At 44.6% G+C, this 16,975-nt stretch overlaps 1 protein-coding gene across 2 annotated transcripts in view; it reads left to right on the top strand.

The window, feature by feature from the left end:
* CDHR1 (cadherin related family member 1) overlaps nt 1–16,975 on the top strand; it is a 49,152-nt gene that overhangs the window by 18,879 nt on the left and 13,298 nt on the right. For both annotated transcript variants that reach the window (XM_056352886.1, XM_056352887.1), the window contains exons 9-14: nt 414–492; nt 3,379–3,479; nt 5,252–5,455; nt 8,547–8,699; nt 13,245–13,409; nt 15,586–15,653. In XM_056352886.1, coding sequence (XP_056208861.1) covers nt 414–492; nt 3,379–3,479; nt 5,252–5,455; nt 8,547–8,699; nt 13,245–13,409; nt 15,586–15,653 — 770 coding nt within the window. The remainder of the gene's footprint in view (nt 1–413; nt 493–3,378; nt 3,480–5,251; nt 5,456–8,546; nt 8,700–13,244; nt 13,410–15,585; nt 15,654–16,975) is intronic.

Below are 16,975 nucleotides of genomic sequence, written 5' to 3'. Positions count from 1 at the left end.
GGTTGCTCTGCCATCGGTGCAGGTGGTGGCGTGGTGCTGGCAGCAGGCTGGCTAGGGCAGGTCACACAGCACGGCCGTGGGGAGTGAGCAGCAGCGGGGATGTCCCCGCTTGGTATGGAGGTACGGTGCGTGGGCTGCAACATCGCTGGGAACAGCTGAAACTGTTGATGTAGGAACAGCACAGAGCTGGCTCAAGGAGGAGCATTCAGCTCCTGCTCTGCAAAGCCAAGCACTGAGTTTTTCCTGGGTGGGAGTCAGTGGCCCTTGCTGTCCTCCCCATACAGCACAAGCAAAAGTACCCACTCTCCACCCCACGCCTCACTGCAGAAAGACTTCAGTTTATTAATAAGCAGTTGCAATTTCACTGCTCTCTGATCTCAGCACGCAGACTGTGATTTCCCTTTTCTCCCCAGGGCTCTGAGGTCCTTACTGTTGTTGCTCTTGATGGAGACAGAGGAAAGCCTAACAGTATTCATTACTGCATCGTAAATGGTGAGTAGACTTGTCTTGTATGAAATCTGAAGGGCAGTCGAAACTAGATCTGACACTAAATTAGAATGGGATATGCTAGAGTTTAATAAAGCTGAGACAAACTCTCATGAAATAATGTCAGGTACCTCGAGCAACTCCAGGGCTTTGTCTACCAGAGAACAGCCAAGATACGATTCACTGGGTTTTAGTATCTGCTTCACAGAACTATGCTTGGAGTTATTAATGTTGCTGATTTGTTAGGCATCAGTAGCCTGCTTGTCATTTCAGAAAGCGTAAAGGAAGATGCAGTCACTGCTACTGAGCGTCTCTATCGTTTAATCTGGGAGGCGCGAGAATGCACTGGGAGACCCAGACGTGGTATTTAGAGGGAGAAGTTTATTAATATTGTGCTTAAAGTGGTTAAACGGCCAAACCTCTGATTTCTTAGAAGAAATGATACTTACCAGTGAAGAGATCCTGGTTGCACGCTGCACTGGGAGAATGTAGATGCTATCAAAAGATTAATGCTTTTCATCAGCTATTCTGAGAGTGTCTGTCGCACATCTTTTAATAGCATAAATGTGAGACTTAGCTGAACTGATGATTCATTAGCTGGTGAAGCTAACAACTTCTCCTAGCTAAACTCCAAGGCACAATTTTAGTTCTATTTGGTTCTCTCTTCCTCCAAAACAAGACTTTCATGGCAACTGGGCACCCCCACTCCCAGGTGTGAGAGATTCCAAAATTTCATCAGAGAAATCTGCAGTTGCAGAGCTACGCGGTAAAGTTCCTCGTTGCGTTACGTGATCTAAAGAGCAAGGTCTGGTGGGGACAGAGAGGGCTGCAGCTGAGGTTTTGCCTTGACATGGGACAGGACCCAAGCTGACGTTTCTTCTCCTCAGTGCAAGGGAATAGATAAAAGAGGGTAAAAGGAAAGTAGAAACATTGAGAAAAAAAGGTTCCAGAAGAGAATAGATGGAAAAGGAGAAAAGGTAAAAAGAAAGGTGGAGAATGAGGAGTAAGAACAAGTGGGATGAAAATATACTAGGCAAGGGAGAAATGGAGAAAAGAGAATAAGCGAAGGCAGATGAACCAAGGAATATGTCAAAGGGAAATAGGATTAACGAGGAAATATATTCAATTTCCAAAGAAAATAGATGACCAAAAAGGTGCTATAGCATAAAAAAAGTAAGTGATTAGGAACGAGTGGAAAATGAAGATGGAAGGGGATGACAGATAAGTAGCACAAAATACAACTTAATGGAGAGCAGGCTTTCTCATGCACATTAACACAGGATTTTTTTAGGGTGAAATGGAAAAGAAGGGAAGGAAATATGCTTTTAGTGTATAGAAAGTAGAAGAAATAGAGAACAAAGACGACAATATGTTTCTGCCCCTGCACCTCAGGCCCTGACATTACTCGTGACAAGCCATTATTCCGATACCTGCAGGCTGGGTTGTCAATGGGCAAGAAAATACTACACGCAAATAGGAGATTATTTATTCCTCGTACGTATTTTTCGTCTGGGAAGTATGGGATAACTTCAGAAAATACTCCAGTCCTCTGAACATGCTGTACGAAAGAATAGACATAATGCTACATACCCTGAGTTCCTAATTTCCCTGTGATGCCTAGGCAATGGCATGAAGTACGGTGACTTAAAACCACTATTGACTTAAGCTGCTTCTCAGTCAGGATGCGCTTTCCAGGCCAATGTATCTTAATAATTGACCATTGTACGAGTCGATATCTGTTCAACGTTGTGTCTAGTGTACTTTAATGAAGTTGCAGTTATTGCAGGTGTTAGCAAAACAGGATACTATCAGATGGTTTAAAAATCAACATTGGAATTGAGTTAGAGAGAAAGATAAATGACTGGGCTTTCAGGTCATCATCCTTTATTTCTGAAGGCTTGGTCTTCTTCATTGTAAGGGTTTTCTTTTCTATTTCCTGCAATGGTAGGGTCTGCCACCAAGCATAGGTTGTGGCTGATACCGTACGTGGGGTAATGTGCAGGGGGACAGGGCAAGGCCCCTGAGCCGCCACCTGGTCCCCTCCCTGGTCCCCACCCTGCTTTTGACCATGATGGCGAGGTGGGGGCAGGCATTGTGGGGAGGCGCCGCTGCCTCTCTGCAAGCTGGCATTTGCTTCAGCGCAAATTCACCAGGTCTCCAGGGATGGCGGCCCCGTGCCTGGTCTTCGGTTCAGCTTGGTGGGAGTTAGGTCGGCAGCGGCAGGCAGCCTGCAGCCCTGTCCTGCCTGTGCCCAGCTCTGCCTCAATGCACAGAGCCTGGGCTTTACCCCAGATCCTCAAAAATCCCTTTTTGCTCAGGGCAGCTTTGCAGGAGGCGGAAAGGGTTTGAACAGCTGAATGTCTAAGGCCAGAAGATGCTTCTCCAGAGATGCTGTCTGCTGAAAGAGTGACTTTCTTTTAGGTAGTCAGATGTCTCACCTTAACTGATATTAGTGAGTTGAAATGTTCTTCGGTGCTTAATTATGCATTTGCTAATTACAATGAGGAATGTCTATTTTTATCTAAACCAGGGTATAAAGAAGACTGCATAATAGAAATGAAAACCAAATTTGCACGCCTGGTCGCTGAGGCTTGAAGGGAATCTGACCTGGGTTGGAAGGGGAAAGTGAGGGCAGATGCCCACAGGGGCAGAGCTCCACTGAGCCGTTCCTAGGGAAGGAAACCCTTTTTGGCCCTCATCTGTGTTCTCGGCTCACTGTGACCAGGCATAGAAATGCTTCGCTCGCTTTTCAAACACAGCTTCAAATCTACTAATGGATAGGGATACACATATGGACAAAGATATGCTTAATGAAGCGCATGGTTGATTGCTCATGCTTTTTCAGAAAAAGGAAGTGTGACATGTAACTAGAGCATCTTGGTTTTATTGCAGGAAGTGAAGATTCATTTGAAATTGGCAACACAACTGGAGCCATTTCTGTTATAAAAAGCCCAAATCAGCTCAAGAAAGAAGTGTATGAACTAAAAGTTCAGGTATGTTCCGTGGCCACTTGAAGACTGTTGGTCTTAAATGCTATGAGTAGGCATGATTGTCTAATACAGCTCAATTTATAGCTGGCTTTACCTGTTTTAGAACCCTATATTTACCCCCTATATTTGAGCCGAGTGCCAGATAGCATAAAACGGAACAAAGTGCTTTTGTTCCCTTGGATATTTAGTGTCTAAATTACTTCCTTCAAATGAAGTCATCTTGTCCTAACTTCATCTCTGAGTCTAGAGAATCAACATCCTTTATAGCGTGTAGATATCTGTTCTATGTTTTTTCAGATTTTATTGCGAAAATGGGAATTACTGTCTTGTAACCTCCATGTGATGAGATAGGTAACTGCCAAATCTATGATTAGCAGTAGGGCTGGGGTAGATCATGCAATGTCCTAGCAGTATCCACTCCTGAAGCATTGATCAGCCACATATAAATACATGCTAACACCTTGATGAGGTGTAATACCAGTCTGACAGGCATTATTTAAAGCAGTTTCTGAAGACCAAGAATTTAAAAACGTAGCATTAAATTGTGAAGACTATATCAGTTCTCTTCAACAAACGCAGAATACAACCACAAGAGTTTGTCATGGTAAGGACGTTGTCTAAAGGCAGCTCTGGGGGCTTGCACGCTGCCAGAACCAAGGCAGCATCCCCAAGGGCACTTTCTTGTTAGTGAGCTCAAACAGCTTGCTGAACCTGGGAGGTCATAGAGGTCCCATCATCTGAGTTAAACTTGGACACTATTTCTTCCCCTAATCTCCCTGGCTGACCGCAGTCTGCCAGCACTTCCCAGGTACAGGACTGGTTAAGCCCTTGCAAACCTTTCTGTTTCTCCTAGTTACATCTGTGGCAACCCAGAGCTTGGGCAGGCGACAAAAATCTGTCTGAGGCACCAAAAGAGTGTTGCATTACCCAGAGTAGGTAGTGACAGGCACCTCAGTTACCAGACTAACATCTTCAGAGAAATTTAGCAGTCTAGTGCCTTTGGGTTTCAGCCTTTTAAGCAAAAAAAACCCAACCATGTTATAGATAGCTGTTTTGTTACAAGAAACCAGCTGGAGTCTCTGTCCTGACAAAAGAAACGTTTTAGGTTCAATCCAGCAAATCAGGCTGCATGTTGAAAATGTTGAAACCCAGGCGGTTTTGAACTTTCAGTTCAGAAAAACGCCAAACAGGTTTGTTTGCCTGTCCAAAATATATCCAGTTTAAATTAAGCTCATCTGGACAGAAAAGCAGAATTGTAAATCAGAGACTAAATCTCAAAAAACTCCCATACGAACAAAAAGAAGTGTGTCACTTTTCCAAATATTTGCCTAGATACCACAAGTACAGTTTTTCTCACAGTTTTCAAGGCTGCAGTCCTTGCAGCAACATGAAAATCAACTACCTGTGGTACCACAGCAAATTTATAGATTGTGTTCCTTTTCTATTCTGTCAACACTTCAGGCAAGCAATTGTCTTACCTCTATTAGATTATCTGTCGTTAGAGAACTGTTTTCACCTAGGGTGAGTTAGAAAGCTCACAAAATGAGGAGGAGAATTTTTTCACTGGGGCTTTATTGGGACTGGTTTATTATCATAATCTACTAATCTTCATAAATTTCAGTGTGAAATGGACTGAGATTTCTGGAGAAATAAAAGGCTGTGAATCTTTGTACCGGTTAGCACGTTAGGGCATGCAGAACAGTACCTAAGCATGGAGCTGAGGAAAGAGAGTATACCCTCATCATTCTTCTCTCTCCCTCTCCTGCCCGCTGCAGGCAACAGAAGTCAGTCAGGAAGGTGAGACCTCCGTGTACGCTTTTGCCATGGTGACTATACGGGTAGTCGACCTCAACAACCATCCACCAACGTTCTATGGAGAAAATGGTCCCCAGAACAAATTTGAACTGACCATGTATGAGCACCCACCAGAAGGTGAAATCTTGAGGGGACTCAAGATTACAGTCAATGATTCAGATCAGGTAAGTGGAAACTATGTGACTTGCAGTTTTCCAGCCTTATTTTCCCAAGAGTTGTCAGATGGGGAAATGTCATTTTAGGAACTCAACTATTTCACCTGCATTCCCCAGAAGCCTAGGGCAGATAAAGTAGTTGCAGGATCCATTACCACAGAGAGGTTGGACTCAGAAATATGCTTAGTCTGTCGTATAGCGTTATGTCCGTGAGCAGGGTCGCCCTAAAGCTGCAGCCCACTTCTTGCGGTGACCAAAGTTGAACAGTCCTTATGAACTTCCCCTGACTAGTGGCTGTATTCAGTTGTTGTCAGTGTAAATGTCCAAGCAGGTCCTCCCTTTGGAGATTTAGAGTTTCCAATCACTTTAGTAACTTCAAGTGCATTTGCTGTCTGTATCTTCTCAGCCCTGCTGGAAACAATACAGCTTGTACCCTTACATTGCTTTTATTACAATATATTATTATTCTGGCCCTTATGTTTCAGCCAGAGTCTGCAGTGCATGCTTTGATAAATCATTCCCACTGGAGTGATATTTTTAGGTAATCTTAAAAATTATGCCAGAGCCAAACTAATTCTAACCAGATAAAGGGAAAAGACTCCATCCATCTCAGCCTGCTATCTAACTGACCTGTGATGCCCGTAGATACTATGGTGATGGTTGCTATAGGGATCCCTAAGCTAAATACTGTATGAATGGCATCCATCTGAGTTAGCCTGAGGTTAGGCAGCGACAAGAGAAAAGCTTAATGCATCCGAGAACTGCATCACTATTGGAAAGAGTGCTTTTATATAACCATGCTCAGTATTGTGCTGGTTTGACTGTATTGTACTCTATCAAACCCACTAGCTTCTTCCCCCCTCCCTCCTGCTGCTCTGCAGCAAGCAGATAAATGACTGCTTTCAAAGCAGTGCTACGTCTATCCTGCTATTGTCACAGGGGATGTTGCTGCAGAAGGAAAGAAACAAACCCCGTCTCTTCTATTTAGAAACAAAATATGTAGGTATCTTATATCGGCTGACAAAATATTCAGGATGCAAGTTAGGCTATAAAATAAGCAGAAAACATGGCTAAATACACTGTCTAGATTTCTCAAGAAGCTTCCTAGTACAGTGTAAGGCATCCCTCTGGGGGAGGGGGGGGGTGCCATTCTTTCAAGGCATAGCATACATTTTCCCTTCCACATGAGACAACAATATAAAGGAGAAAAATTAACATATGTCTGTTTCTGTCACGGCCATTAGTGACTCTTGGGGGAGTGGATGGTGCGGTGAGAAGGAGGAAGCTGTGGACAAGGTCTGTTTTAGCCCTACAGTTTGATGGAAATGCCATCTTTACTTGCAAGAACTTTATGCAGATATTTCTCCCCCAACCCTCTTCCTCTGATAGACACAGCTTAGGGCTCAGTGCTATTGTTCCTTCAGTCATCTCTGTGTCTCAGGGCTGGCTGCTTGGAGACATGCAGCAGCACAGCTTGCTCCAGGCAGATCTGGGTTCGGTGGACATCACTGTCAGAAATGACTCAGCTGACGGAGAGAGGCAGTTCTCTCACTGCCCCCTGCCACCGCCACGTACAGTCCCAAGCACAGAAGACTTTGTACAGTCAGGTGGTGTGCTTTCCCCATCAGCACTATTTTCCATAATCCAGCAGCTCTGGCTTTGTGCATCTAGCTGTACTACCCAGCAAAAGAGCTCCTGTTGTCACCTCTGTAGCTGGGAAAGTTTGTATGACCAGATGACACAGACCATCGAGTTTGGATCCCAGATCATTCTGTTTTACTTGGGGGACTACGGCTGAATACTTTTCCTCTTGACATGAGCTAAGGTTGCAGCGAGAACTGCTCATAACAAGCCCTCCGGTGGTACAGCCAAAAGTAGAGTTATGCTGTTTGAAAGGTATTATTAGAAATTCTTCATCTCAGGTTTCATGCTAGGGGGAGAAGGTGGCACCAGCCAGGCAGCGAATCTCGCTGGTTTGTCACAGTGTAAACATGACATTGAGAAACTGGTGAAGTCAGAGAGCTGGTGAAGTGGGCTCAGCTCATTTTCCCACCTCCCCTGTAAGGCAGAAGTATCAGAATCTCCATTTCATCTTTTCCCTTCTGTGCTCCAGTTTGCTTTATAAGAATTGGTCTGGCCAGGTAACAAGCGACAGGACAAGAGGAAAGGGCCTCACGTTGTGCCAGGGGAGGGTTACATTGGGTGTGAGGGAAAATGTCTTCTCTGAGAGGGTGGTAAAGCATTGGAACAGGCTGCCTAGGGAGGTGGTGAAATCACCACCCCCAGAGGTGTTTAAAAAACATGTAGACGTGGTGCTTAGGAACGTGGTTTAGTGGTGGGCTCGGCAGTGCTGGGTTAACAGTTGGACTTGATGATCTTAAAGATCTTTTCCAACCTAAAAGATTCAATGATTGTATATAATGGGATTTGGATTCTCACTTCACCTGGAGCTGTCAAAAATATGTGTCGGATTTTATTCTGCCCAAGTTGGGCTCCTCTCTCCCCTCAGGTGCATCAGCTTCCAGAAGGTTTAGTGGCTTTGACTCTGGGCTGGCTTAGTCCAGTCAGTGCAAACTGTGGGGTACCACCTCTGCTTGGAGGTGGCACATCTTTGTGGCTCTGCATCATCCCAGGCTGTGAGCTTTTAGGACATAGGCTGGGATTTTGAGGAGTCCATTGTCCTGATGCAGACAGTTCAGTTGTCTTCCCTTGGCAGGAACCAGGGCTTGCCTGCCCGTATGCACGTGGTGTTATCTCTGTCACCTGCGCTGGTTCACAGTGCATGGCACCAAGCCCAAGGGTGCTTGCCGCAAGATCCCTCTCTTAACCAGTCCCGCTGCAGGGTTTTTCCATTATGACTGGAAGAATAACCAAGCTTGTCAATCTATTTTAAGAAAAGCTGTGTCCGTCTTGTGACCAGGGATGGAGGGATTATATAACTAAGCTTCTTAGCAGTCTCTTGCCCAAGGGATGGAGAGCAGAGGGCTCTAAGCAGTAAGACTCGTTCTAATTTTATACAGTGTGAAGAAACAGAGCCAATCTAGGCTGTAAGAAGCGCATCGTTTACTGAAAACAGTGCCATGTCTGCTTTTATTCACAGGGAGCCAATGCTAAATTCAACCTCCGTCTTATTGGACCTGGTGGCATCTTCCGAGTGGTCCCCCAAACTGTCCTGAATGAGGCTCAGGTTACAATAATAGTGGAAAATTCTGCTGCTATTGACTATGAAAAATTCAAGTTGTTAACCTTCAAGGTACTTCTGCTTTCCGGGTCTTCTCTGCCTGTGTATAAGATGTGTGTGTGATGGCTTATGTATCTGATGGGATTTAGCTTCTTAATCCGTCTGGAGCTGTCTGATGCATTGTCAGTGATATTATATTCCATGTAAGGCAAACTCATTTCTGCCTCTGGTTCATCAACTTCCAAAGGTTTAATGGGTGCATCTGTGGACTAATTTAGTCCAGTCAGTGCAAAATGTTGAGTATTATCTCTCTGTGGAAGCTGCATATGTTGGTGGCTCTGAGTCATTCTAGGCTGAACCCTAAGGCTGTTATTTCTGCTTTTACAATGATAAATTCACAGGATGAAACCCTAATTTCTCTGGGGCCAGAATATTACCTGCTTAGTCCTAAGTAATTTGGTTCACGATCATGCTTTTGAATGTTGGCAGGCTGAAGACCCCAGCTGACTGGAAGAAAATTTCCCCAAATTGCTCACTGCCCTTGTCAGAGTGTATCTAGATATATGGCCTTTTGCAGACTGACCTGAGGCATCTCACCCATGCTTTAAGCCAGCCATACGAAAGCCAGCTTTCACCCGAAAGCTGGACCCTTGCACTACCACCTTCCCTGGCGGATTCATTGGCTCATCAGCAAGATAATTAAGTAGTCTGGTTTTATATCAGCTGCCTCTGAACATGAATATAGATGGGTCAGTTCTGACAGCAAAGCATGGCACAGACAATCCCTGTAATTGCTAAAAAAAAAAATTAAAAAATTGCCAAAACTATCTAGCTGGGTATTAACATATGCTAGTTTTAATTTTGTACAGAAAGTGGCATTTTTTACACATTCCACAAGCCAGCTACCTGGATTTTGTTCTCTCCTTTGCTACATGGTTTGCTTTGTGTCCTTAGCAAGTTCCACTGCAGTATGCTTCATGTCTCCTCTTGCAATGCTCCTTAGCCATTTTGAGTTTCATAGGTTATAGATGCTACAAAAATGTGAGGCATCATTATGGTATTAAAATGGAAGATTCTGAAAGGGCTATAAAGTGCTACCGAAACTAATTATAATAAGCGCACATTTATTCAGGTTAAACTACCAAAAGACCAGTAAAGAAGTTACACGTGGCCTCCTCATGAATACTAATAGAAATCAAAGTAGTTCATGTGATTGCCATAAACACTGAAAGAATTAATTACCAGGAAAAAGGATATTGTTTTTTTTTTTAGCTTAAGCAGTTACTCACATTTATTTTTTTTATGAAATTATTTCTACTGGAGAAGTCCATAAGGCTTTGCTAAAAATGCAGAGCCTTTGTTTAGTTTCCAAATTAAGAAGGTGCAGCTGGATGATATGGTAGTAATATATGGCACCAAATACTTGATAAAGACCTCATTGCTGTCTCCATTTCCCTGAAAAGTTCAAATCACTTCCTACCCAGTTTTATTTGCCAATGTAGTCAGTCTTGTTAGAATTTTGCATGACATAAGAATACATTCCTATTTAACATGTATCCCAAAGCAGCTTTGAAAAGCTGTTTTCGGGGGAGGACGGGTATCTGTAAGCAATGAGTCTTCTCCTCTGGTTTGTTATTAAACAGGAAAACGCTAGAGAGGAACTAAAGCCAGTTTGACTGGGAGATGCACTGAAAAACTACCTGAAGCAAAGGCTACTAGATAAAATCTATCTTCCATTTACGGTTGTCTCTCAAAGGCAGTTGGTAGTCAGGACCTCCTTAATTTTCGGCTGGCCAAGAGCTAGAGTGGGTTTCCCAAGGCATGGCAGCGGTGGTAATTCGTACCCCTTCAGCCTCTTAGAGCTCCAGTCCCTCTGCCGCAGGGGCCAGACGTCGCTGTCCCACCTTGTCCTGGGCTGACATACTCTGAGGGCCAAATTTCCCGTGTTCCACCCCCTGCAGCTTGGAGCACATGGTGCCTTGACAGGAGCCTGGACACTCCTGCCCCTCACAGCCTGCCCGCTCACATCTCCCACAGACCAGGACCAAATGAGGCTGCGGTTATCTCCAGTTGCCAAAATCAAACGCTATTTTAAAAAATGTGCCTGCCAATTTTAAGATTACATCTCAGTTTCCTCTTCTGACCTGTATTAATTTTTACTGTGTAGTCCTGTGAAGTAACAGTTCTATGCTACGTTTTTTCTCTCTCTGCATAAAACCAACAATTCAGCTCTGCATAAGACATTGCAGGCAAGTAAGCTGACAAAAATCCCTCCCTGAAGGAAGATGTTGTCAGTGTGTTGGCATAGCTGGACTATGGCTGCTAAAAAGAAAGGGAAGAAAAAATGAATGTAGGAAACAAAGCAAAACTGCTAAGCTCTCATAAGGCATTCTAAGATTAGCTGATTCCAGCAGCAAAGATCATTTCACTGCAGATGATATAATTTAATTATAGCTCCATGTACATGATCAACAATAAGATTTTACCCCTGTGCTGCTTTAGGAGCTGAGATTGCTCATGAGCAGCTTTTTGCCGATGTCTGTATGCCTGGTCTTTGAACACAGAAGTTAGCGCAGAGACCCAGTGACCGAACTCCCCTTTTAGAGCAGATGTGTCCTGTAGTAATTACAAGCAATCCTTCAAGATTCACTTCTTCAAGAACCCTTTTGTTGCTTTTTTCCAGCCATTAGAATTGTTCACACAGCAGGAGCAGCTCCAGGAGATGATCCCGAGATAGCCTTTTCCCTGTCTACCTGAAGTGCTCCCTCCTATCCCCAAATCCTGTCACCTCTGAGTGGTACAAACTCCTCCGAACGTGGCAGGGCAGGGTCGGCAGTGCCAGCACCGCCCGCCCATGGGGAGCTGCGACACGGTGGGAGGCAGGCGCACGGTGCGGGAAGGGTGAGCCCCCACAGCCCCCACCTCCGCACCCACGGAGGAGGAGATGCCGTGGCAGCCCTGCTCTACCTTCCGAAGCTTAAAGCTCCCTCAGGCATTCACCCTCTTTGAGGGAGCTCCTGGAACAGACACCTACGGGGAATTAAAACCTGTGCCACTAGACTTTTCAGTTGAGCTTCTCATATCTCAGTTAGCTGTCCTGCTCGCAAGTCTATTAGTGGTGTGCTGGCCTCAGGAGAGTTCTAGAGCCCTCCTGCTTCGTGTTAACTAGGTCTTTACCCAAAGATGAAAACCAAAGGGTTGACCACTGGTTGTTGTGTGAACCATTCAGGTTCAGCCCCTGCAGAGCCCAAGACTGATGTCCTAGTGCCGATGCTGTGTGTTGCAGCCACCCACCAGGGACCAGGCACAGGGGCCGGAGGCTGTGAAGGACTCACTGTCTGTCCGTACCTGTTGCTGAAACTGCTTTTGCTCAGTCACACAACACCTGAGCAATAGGCTTGCTGCTTTACTAGCTCAGGCTTCCTCCTGATAGCCCCCTAATCTACTGTGGAGCCAGCAGACACAGCAGAAATGCTGCTGCTGTTTTGCCTTCGACTAAGAGTAAGAGAGGAAAATTTCGGTGCTAAGTAGCTGAAGTCCTGCTGGAAAGTGCTTGCCTGAGGCTTTGGAGGTGACTCGCCAAATACTTGCTCAGGTCTGTTCCCAAGTGGGGAGCTGAGAGCTCCCTGCTGCCTACTGAGAGCTGCTGTGCACCAGGCGCCTGGGTTATCCCCTGCCTTCTCTGTGGTGACTGCTCTTCCCTGCATCGATTCCCTGTGTGCTGGGGGCAATGTAAGAAACCCACTTGCTGACCCAGCAGTGCCATCCCTCAGCTGAGGGGAGGATAGGTGTGCACTCACGTTAAGCTCTGCTGACAGCCAGCCAGAACATCCACCCTGCTGGCTTCTCCCCACCCCTGGTTCTGCTGTACGGGGCTGCCTGCCCTTTCAGGTGAGCAGAGTTATGAGAATGTGTTATGCCAGAGCTCTCTGTTTCTCCTCGGAGGCAGTGAGGCAATCCAAAAGTCCCAGTGGGTATCTGATAAAGTCCTAGTCAGCACAAGGCAGTGAGGGTAGGGTCCCAAGGAGTTTGGTGGTAGGAGTTCTCACAGACTTTCTGAAGGGGGGTTCTACTGTATGTGCCTGATCCCTGACCATCCAACATTTGGGGTGGGGGTACTGCTGCTTCCAAACAGCCCAGGGTACCGGTTCTCTCATCTCCTTGCCCTGTTTGGTGCAGTTTATTGCCCTGACTTCTTCCCTGACTAAGAATTTATGCTTCCTCTGCAAAGGATCGTGATTCAGTGTACAAGGTTCTTCAAAATTATTCGGTGCTTATGTTTCTCTGTGTTCTCGGAGCTGCCCAGGGATAGGCGTTTGCTTGCTTCTGTTACAGCTTTTTGAGCTGTGTTGGTCAGTTATGACCAATTGCATTTGTCCCACGAAGTCTAATATGTATACACAGGTTGGAACTCCTCTTTCCGCAGCTTGACTGCCCATCACAGGATTGCACAAACAAGCCTAGGCTGCACACTGACCCAGCTCATCCTCTCCCTGTTTTTGAGCTGTTTGGTCCAACCAGGCTGAAATGTACAAATGTGCCGTGGGTAGTGGAAAGAAGCTCCTTTAAGAAGTAATAATAGCTGCTTTTAGTAACTTCCTGGTTTTCTCTTCTTAGCTTCTTGCAATAGAGGTGAACACACCAGAGAAATTCAGCTCGACGGCTGATGTAGTGATACGCTTGCTGGATACGAATGACAATGTCCCAAAGTTCTCCTCCGATTACTACATTGCCAGGATCCCTGAGAACTCCCCGGGAGGCTCTAACGTAGTTGCTGTTACAGTAAGTTTCATTAATCTCTTAAGAAAGGCTCTCTTTTCTAAGTGTCTGTGGTGACAGTTCAAGTACCTTAAAACTGGTGGACAGAGGCAAGTAGCAAATCGTACTCACCGTCGGCTTCTGGACTCCAGTTCCTTTCGAGCATCAACAAAAAAAAGCAAACAAAAAAAAACTTCTGAAAAAAATAAAGTTTTAGGCAAATGTTTTTCAGAACAACAAATTCACTTTGATTTTTAATTAAAGGCCTTCTGCTTTTAAGACAGATCACAGGGTCTGTGAGTACTAAGAAAGCCCCTGTTAAATCAGTGTCCAGCAGGAAGAGTCGGTTGTGACAGTTCCACTGATCGTGGAATTGGATTTACTGGATTTGCTTGCTTAAGTACGAGTAAAAAGAAAACAAGATGGCTGCTTAGCAGGTATTAGTCTCCTCCTCCTGGGAGGAATCTGGCTTCTAAATGCAGAATTAGACAATTAATGAAGGCAAGAATATAACATTAAAAGACTTAGAGTTGGGAAAGAAAGTTGTCTATGTAAGTGTCTTCTCACAGCAGGAAAAATATGCCTATAGATTTCCCAGTATATCACATTTTCATAGAAATAAAATCAGGGTATCACATGGGCCCTGTGTGCTGGAGAATCATTTCCAGCGGTCGGTTGATGAGAGCTGTGTCTCTTCGGTGCAGCTGCTAGGACTGGAAACAGACCTGGTGTCCCAAAGGCAGGAGAGCTCCTGGCCACACGGGGCTCGGTGGGTGATGCAAGTCGCCTGGCGGAGGCCTCACAGGTAGGGATGACGGACACAGGTTGCCAGAGATCTCCAGCACAGGCTGGCTGTGAGTAAGAAAGAAAATTAAATAATCATGATAATAAAGCGCTGAAGGCAAATTTTAGCAATGGAAGAATGAAAGCTGAGAAGCAGAACGTAAACAATACAGAAAAGGTTATTAGAGGAAACAGATAGGAAAGCTGTAGAAAACAGAGACTTCCAAACATCACTATCTTTGCAGCAAGAGCAATAAAAAATGCCCAAGGTGAGAAGAAAAGAAAGATTTCTTTTTAAAGTTTGCAAAAGCAGCAAAAGTAGCCATTCTGAGCCAAGGTACACAGGACAGCATAGCTGAGGAATCCGTGTAGCATTTACTGTCATGTGCTGTCACTCAGTACTTGACCCAGAATCACAAATATACTTGACAAGTTGAGGCACTCCAAGGACTCAGGATACCAATTCTGGCAGAAGTCCCAAGTGTGCAAATATTTTAGGAACAGTTAGGCAGTCCTAAAGTAGACTGAGGTCAAAATTATGGGATGAGAGCATCTGACAAGCTCACGCCGAAGAACTAAAGAACAGCTGCAGTAGGGCTGCAGGTGGGTTACGCTAACCATGCAGGAATCAAAGGCATTGTCCTGGTTTCCAAACAGTCAAGCAAGGTGATGAATGAATCAGCCGCTGCTGCCATGAATTTTGATGGCCAGGTACAAAGGTATAACGTAACACCACCTCAGAGCGATCCGAGAAGCAGGAGTTTATGGAAATAGCTGTTACCAAATCAATAGCTTTCCTAGTCCTGGGCTGAGAAAGGAAGCCAACAGGAGTCTGGAAGAAAGATATCATCTGGTGTAGTATCTGCATTACTAAAAGTCACACAGGCACAAGAGTGATTAAAATATAAGCAAAGCTGAAATATTGTGTATAGCTTGAAACATTTGTTATGCATTACTTTAAATTGAATCAAACAAGCAGAGGCTTAAAAAATACTCTATACAAAGTAAATAATTTTGTCTGGGGAATATACATTAATATTTAACTGATAATTAGGAAAGTTTGAGAGAGGGTAGTTTGTTGGTGTCATTGAGATTAGCTTCATCTCTATTAAAGGGAGGATGTGTTAAATGTCAATGGATGGAGCCATCTAGTGGCTTTCTCCCTGCTCGAGCCTCTGGGCACCCGCCTGGCCAGGAGACAGGAGGCATCTCAGCAGCTTCCCTGGGACAGTGACCTTCCCTGGTGTTAGATTTTGCAGTTTTCTAAGTGTACATTTATGTGATTTCTCCCTAAAAATGTGATGGCAAAAAGAGTGAAAATCATTTGGGTTTTCTACATAGCCTGTTGTTAAAAGAAAAATGAAACATTTCTTTTTTGCAATTTAGTAAAGAATGACACTGATTTTCTTTTCTTAAGGCTACAGATCCAGATTCAGGGCTTTGGGGAGAAGTCAAGTACTCTATCTATGGAACAGGAGCAGATCTGTAAGTAAACCAAAAAAAAAAAAAAGCCCAAACAAAAACCCACAACAAAAAAACCTATATAGCCTCTAAGCAGAGTTTTAAAAGAATTTAAAAAAGCCACAAAAAAACAAACAAACAAAAAACCACCACAGGCTAATTCTTGACCTGCTCATTTCTAAAGGACATTTATGCTGTGTTCTTTGTGAGTTCTGTGAAAACAACAATAGAAAACCTAATGTGATCGTTAAACATCTGCTTCATGAACCCATGGAATTTTACCCACAAGCCCCCAAAGAGATATAAGACATCTGAAGTACTAATGCACAGACCTGTTCAATCACCATTTGAAAGACACTTGTGAAAGAAAGAGGAGGTTTTGGTCTAGTTGTCGTGAAAAGTCAGGTCTGGAGGGGAAAAAAATCCCTTGCTCTTTCCCCTTCCATTTCCGTATAGCTGTATAAATAGTCCGGTTTCTTGTCAAAACAAATCAAAGATGGCAAGACCTTCAAGAATATAAACTTCAGCTTTGGAGGACAGCTGCACTGGGTGTTCAAGGCATTTTATATATGTAAGCCTAAGAGCCCTGCATCAAGGAAGAAAGGAATCTGATGCTTACTTGATTTTGTGGTGATGCCTAGCTCCCTCTCCCTGTCTTTGGGGGCAGTGCTGGGGTGAGAGCATCCTTGAAACAAAAGTTTCTCCCACACTGTTTCCCCCCCAGTAGTTGCACTGGTTCCTTGGTTGGGGCTGCCAGCCATGGCTAGCATCACCGGCCATCACAGATATTGCTACTGGAACCTGCAGCTCCTGGGTATGGTGGGGCTGCAGGGCAGAACATTGCAATGAGTGAGCTTTTCAGGCACTCATCCCCAGAATCCATTTTTCTTCCTACATTATCCACCTGGAGTTAAAGCTGAACTCTTCTTATTAAGGTGAAAGCCATTTAGGAGGCACAACCAAAGCCCAAAATCCACGATGTTAAGGGTGAACCTCTTCTGTAGCCAGAAGGATACACATATGGGAGCATTTCCACGATGGATTATTTTGAGCTCTTCACTAAGTCCTTAAGCTAGCTGCTAACTGCATAGAGGCAAGCAGGCAAAGGTCATGTCGTGCAGGCAGACCTCTTAGGTTTAGAATGTAGCAGCTGGTGCAAAGAAACTTGTGAAGGTTGGTGATGAAGGATTTAGAAAAAAAACCAGGAGTGCAACTTTATTCTGATTGGAATTAGGGGGATGCTCAGACTCAGTGTTTTATGCTGTTGAATAAGGAAATTAAAATGTCAAGACTTTCTTTTCCTTCCTAAGTATGAGATATTTTTTCTCTTGTGCCAGAATGGCATG

The sequence above is a fragment of the Falco biarmicus genome, chromosome 9 (assembly GCF_023638135.1).
Source record: "Falco biarmicus isolate bFalBia1 chromosome 9, bFalBia1.pri, whole genome shotgun sequence".
Taxonomy (NCBI): Eukaryota; Metazoa; Chordata; class Aves; order Falconiformes; family Falconidae; genus Falco; species Falco biarmicus.
This window is presented reverse-complemented; position numbering and strand designations above follow the sequence as displayed.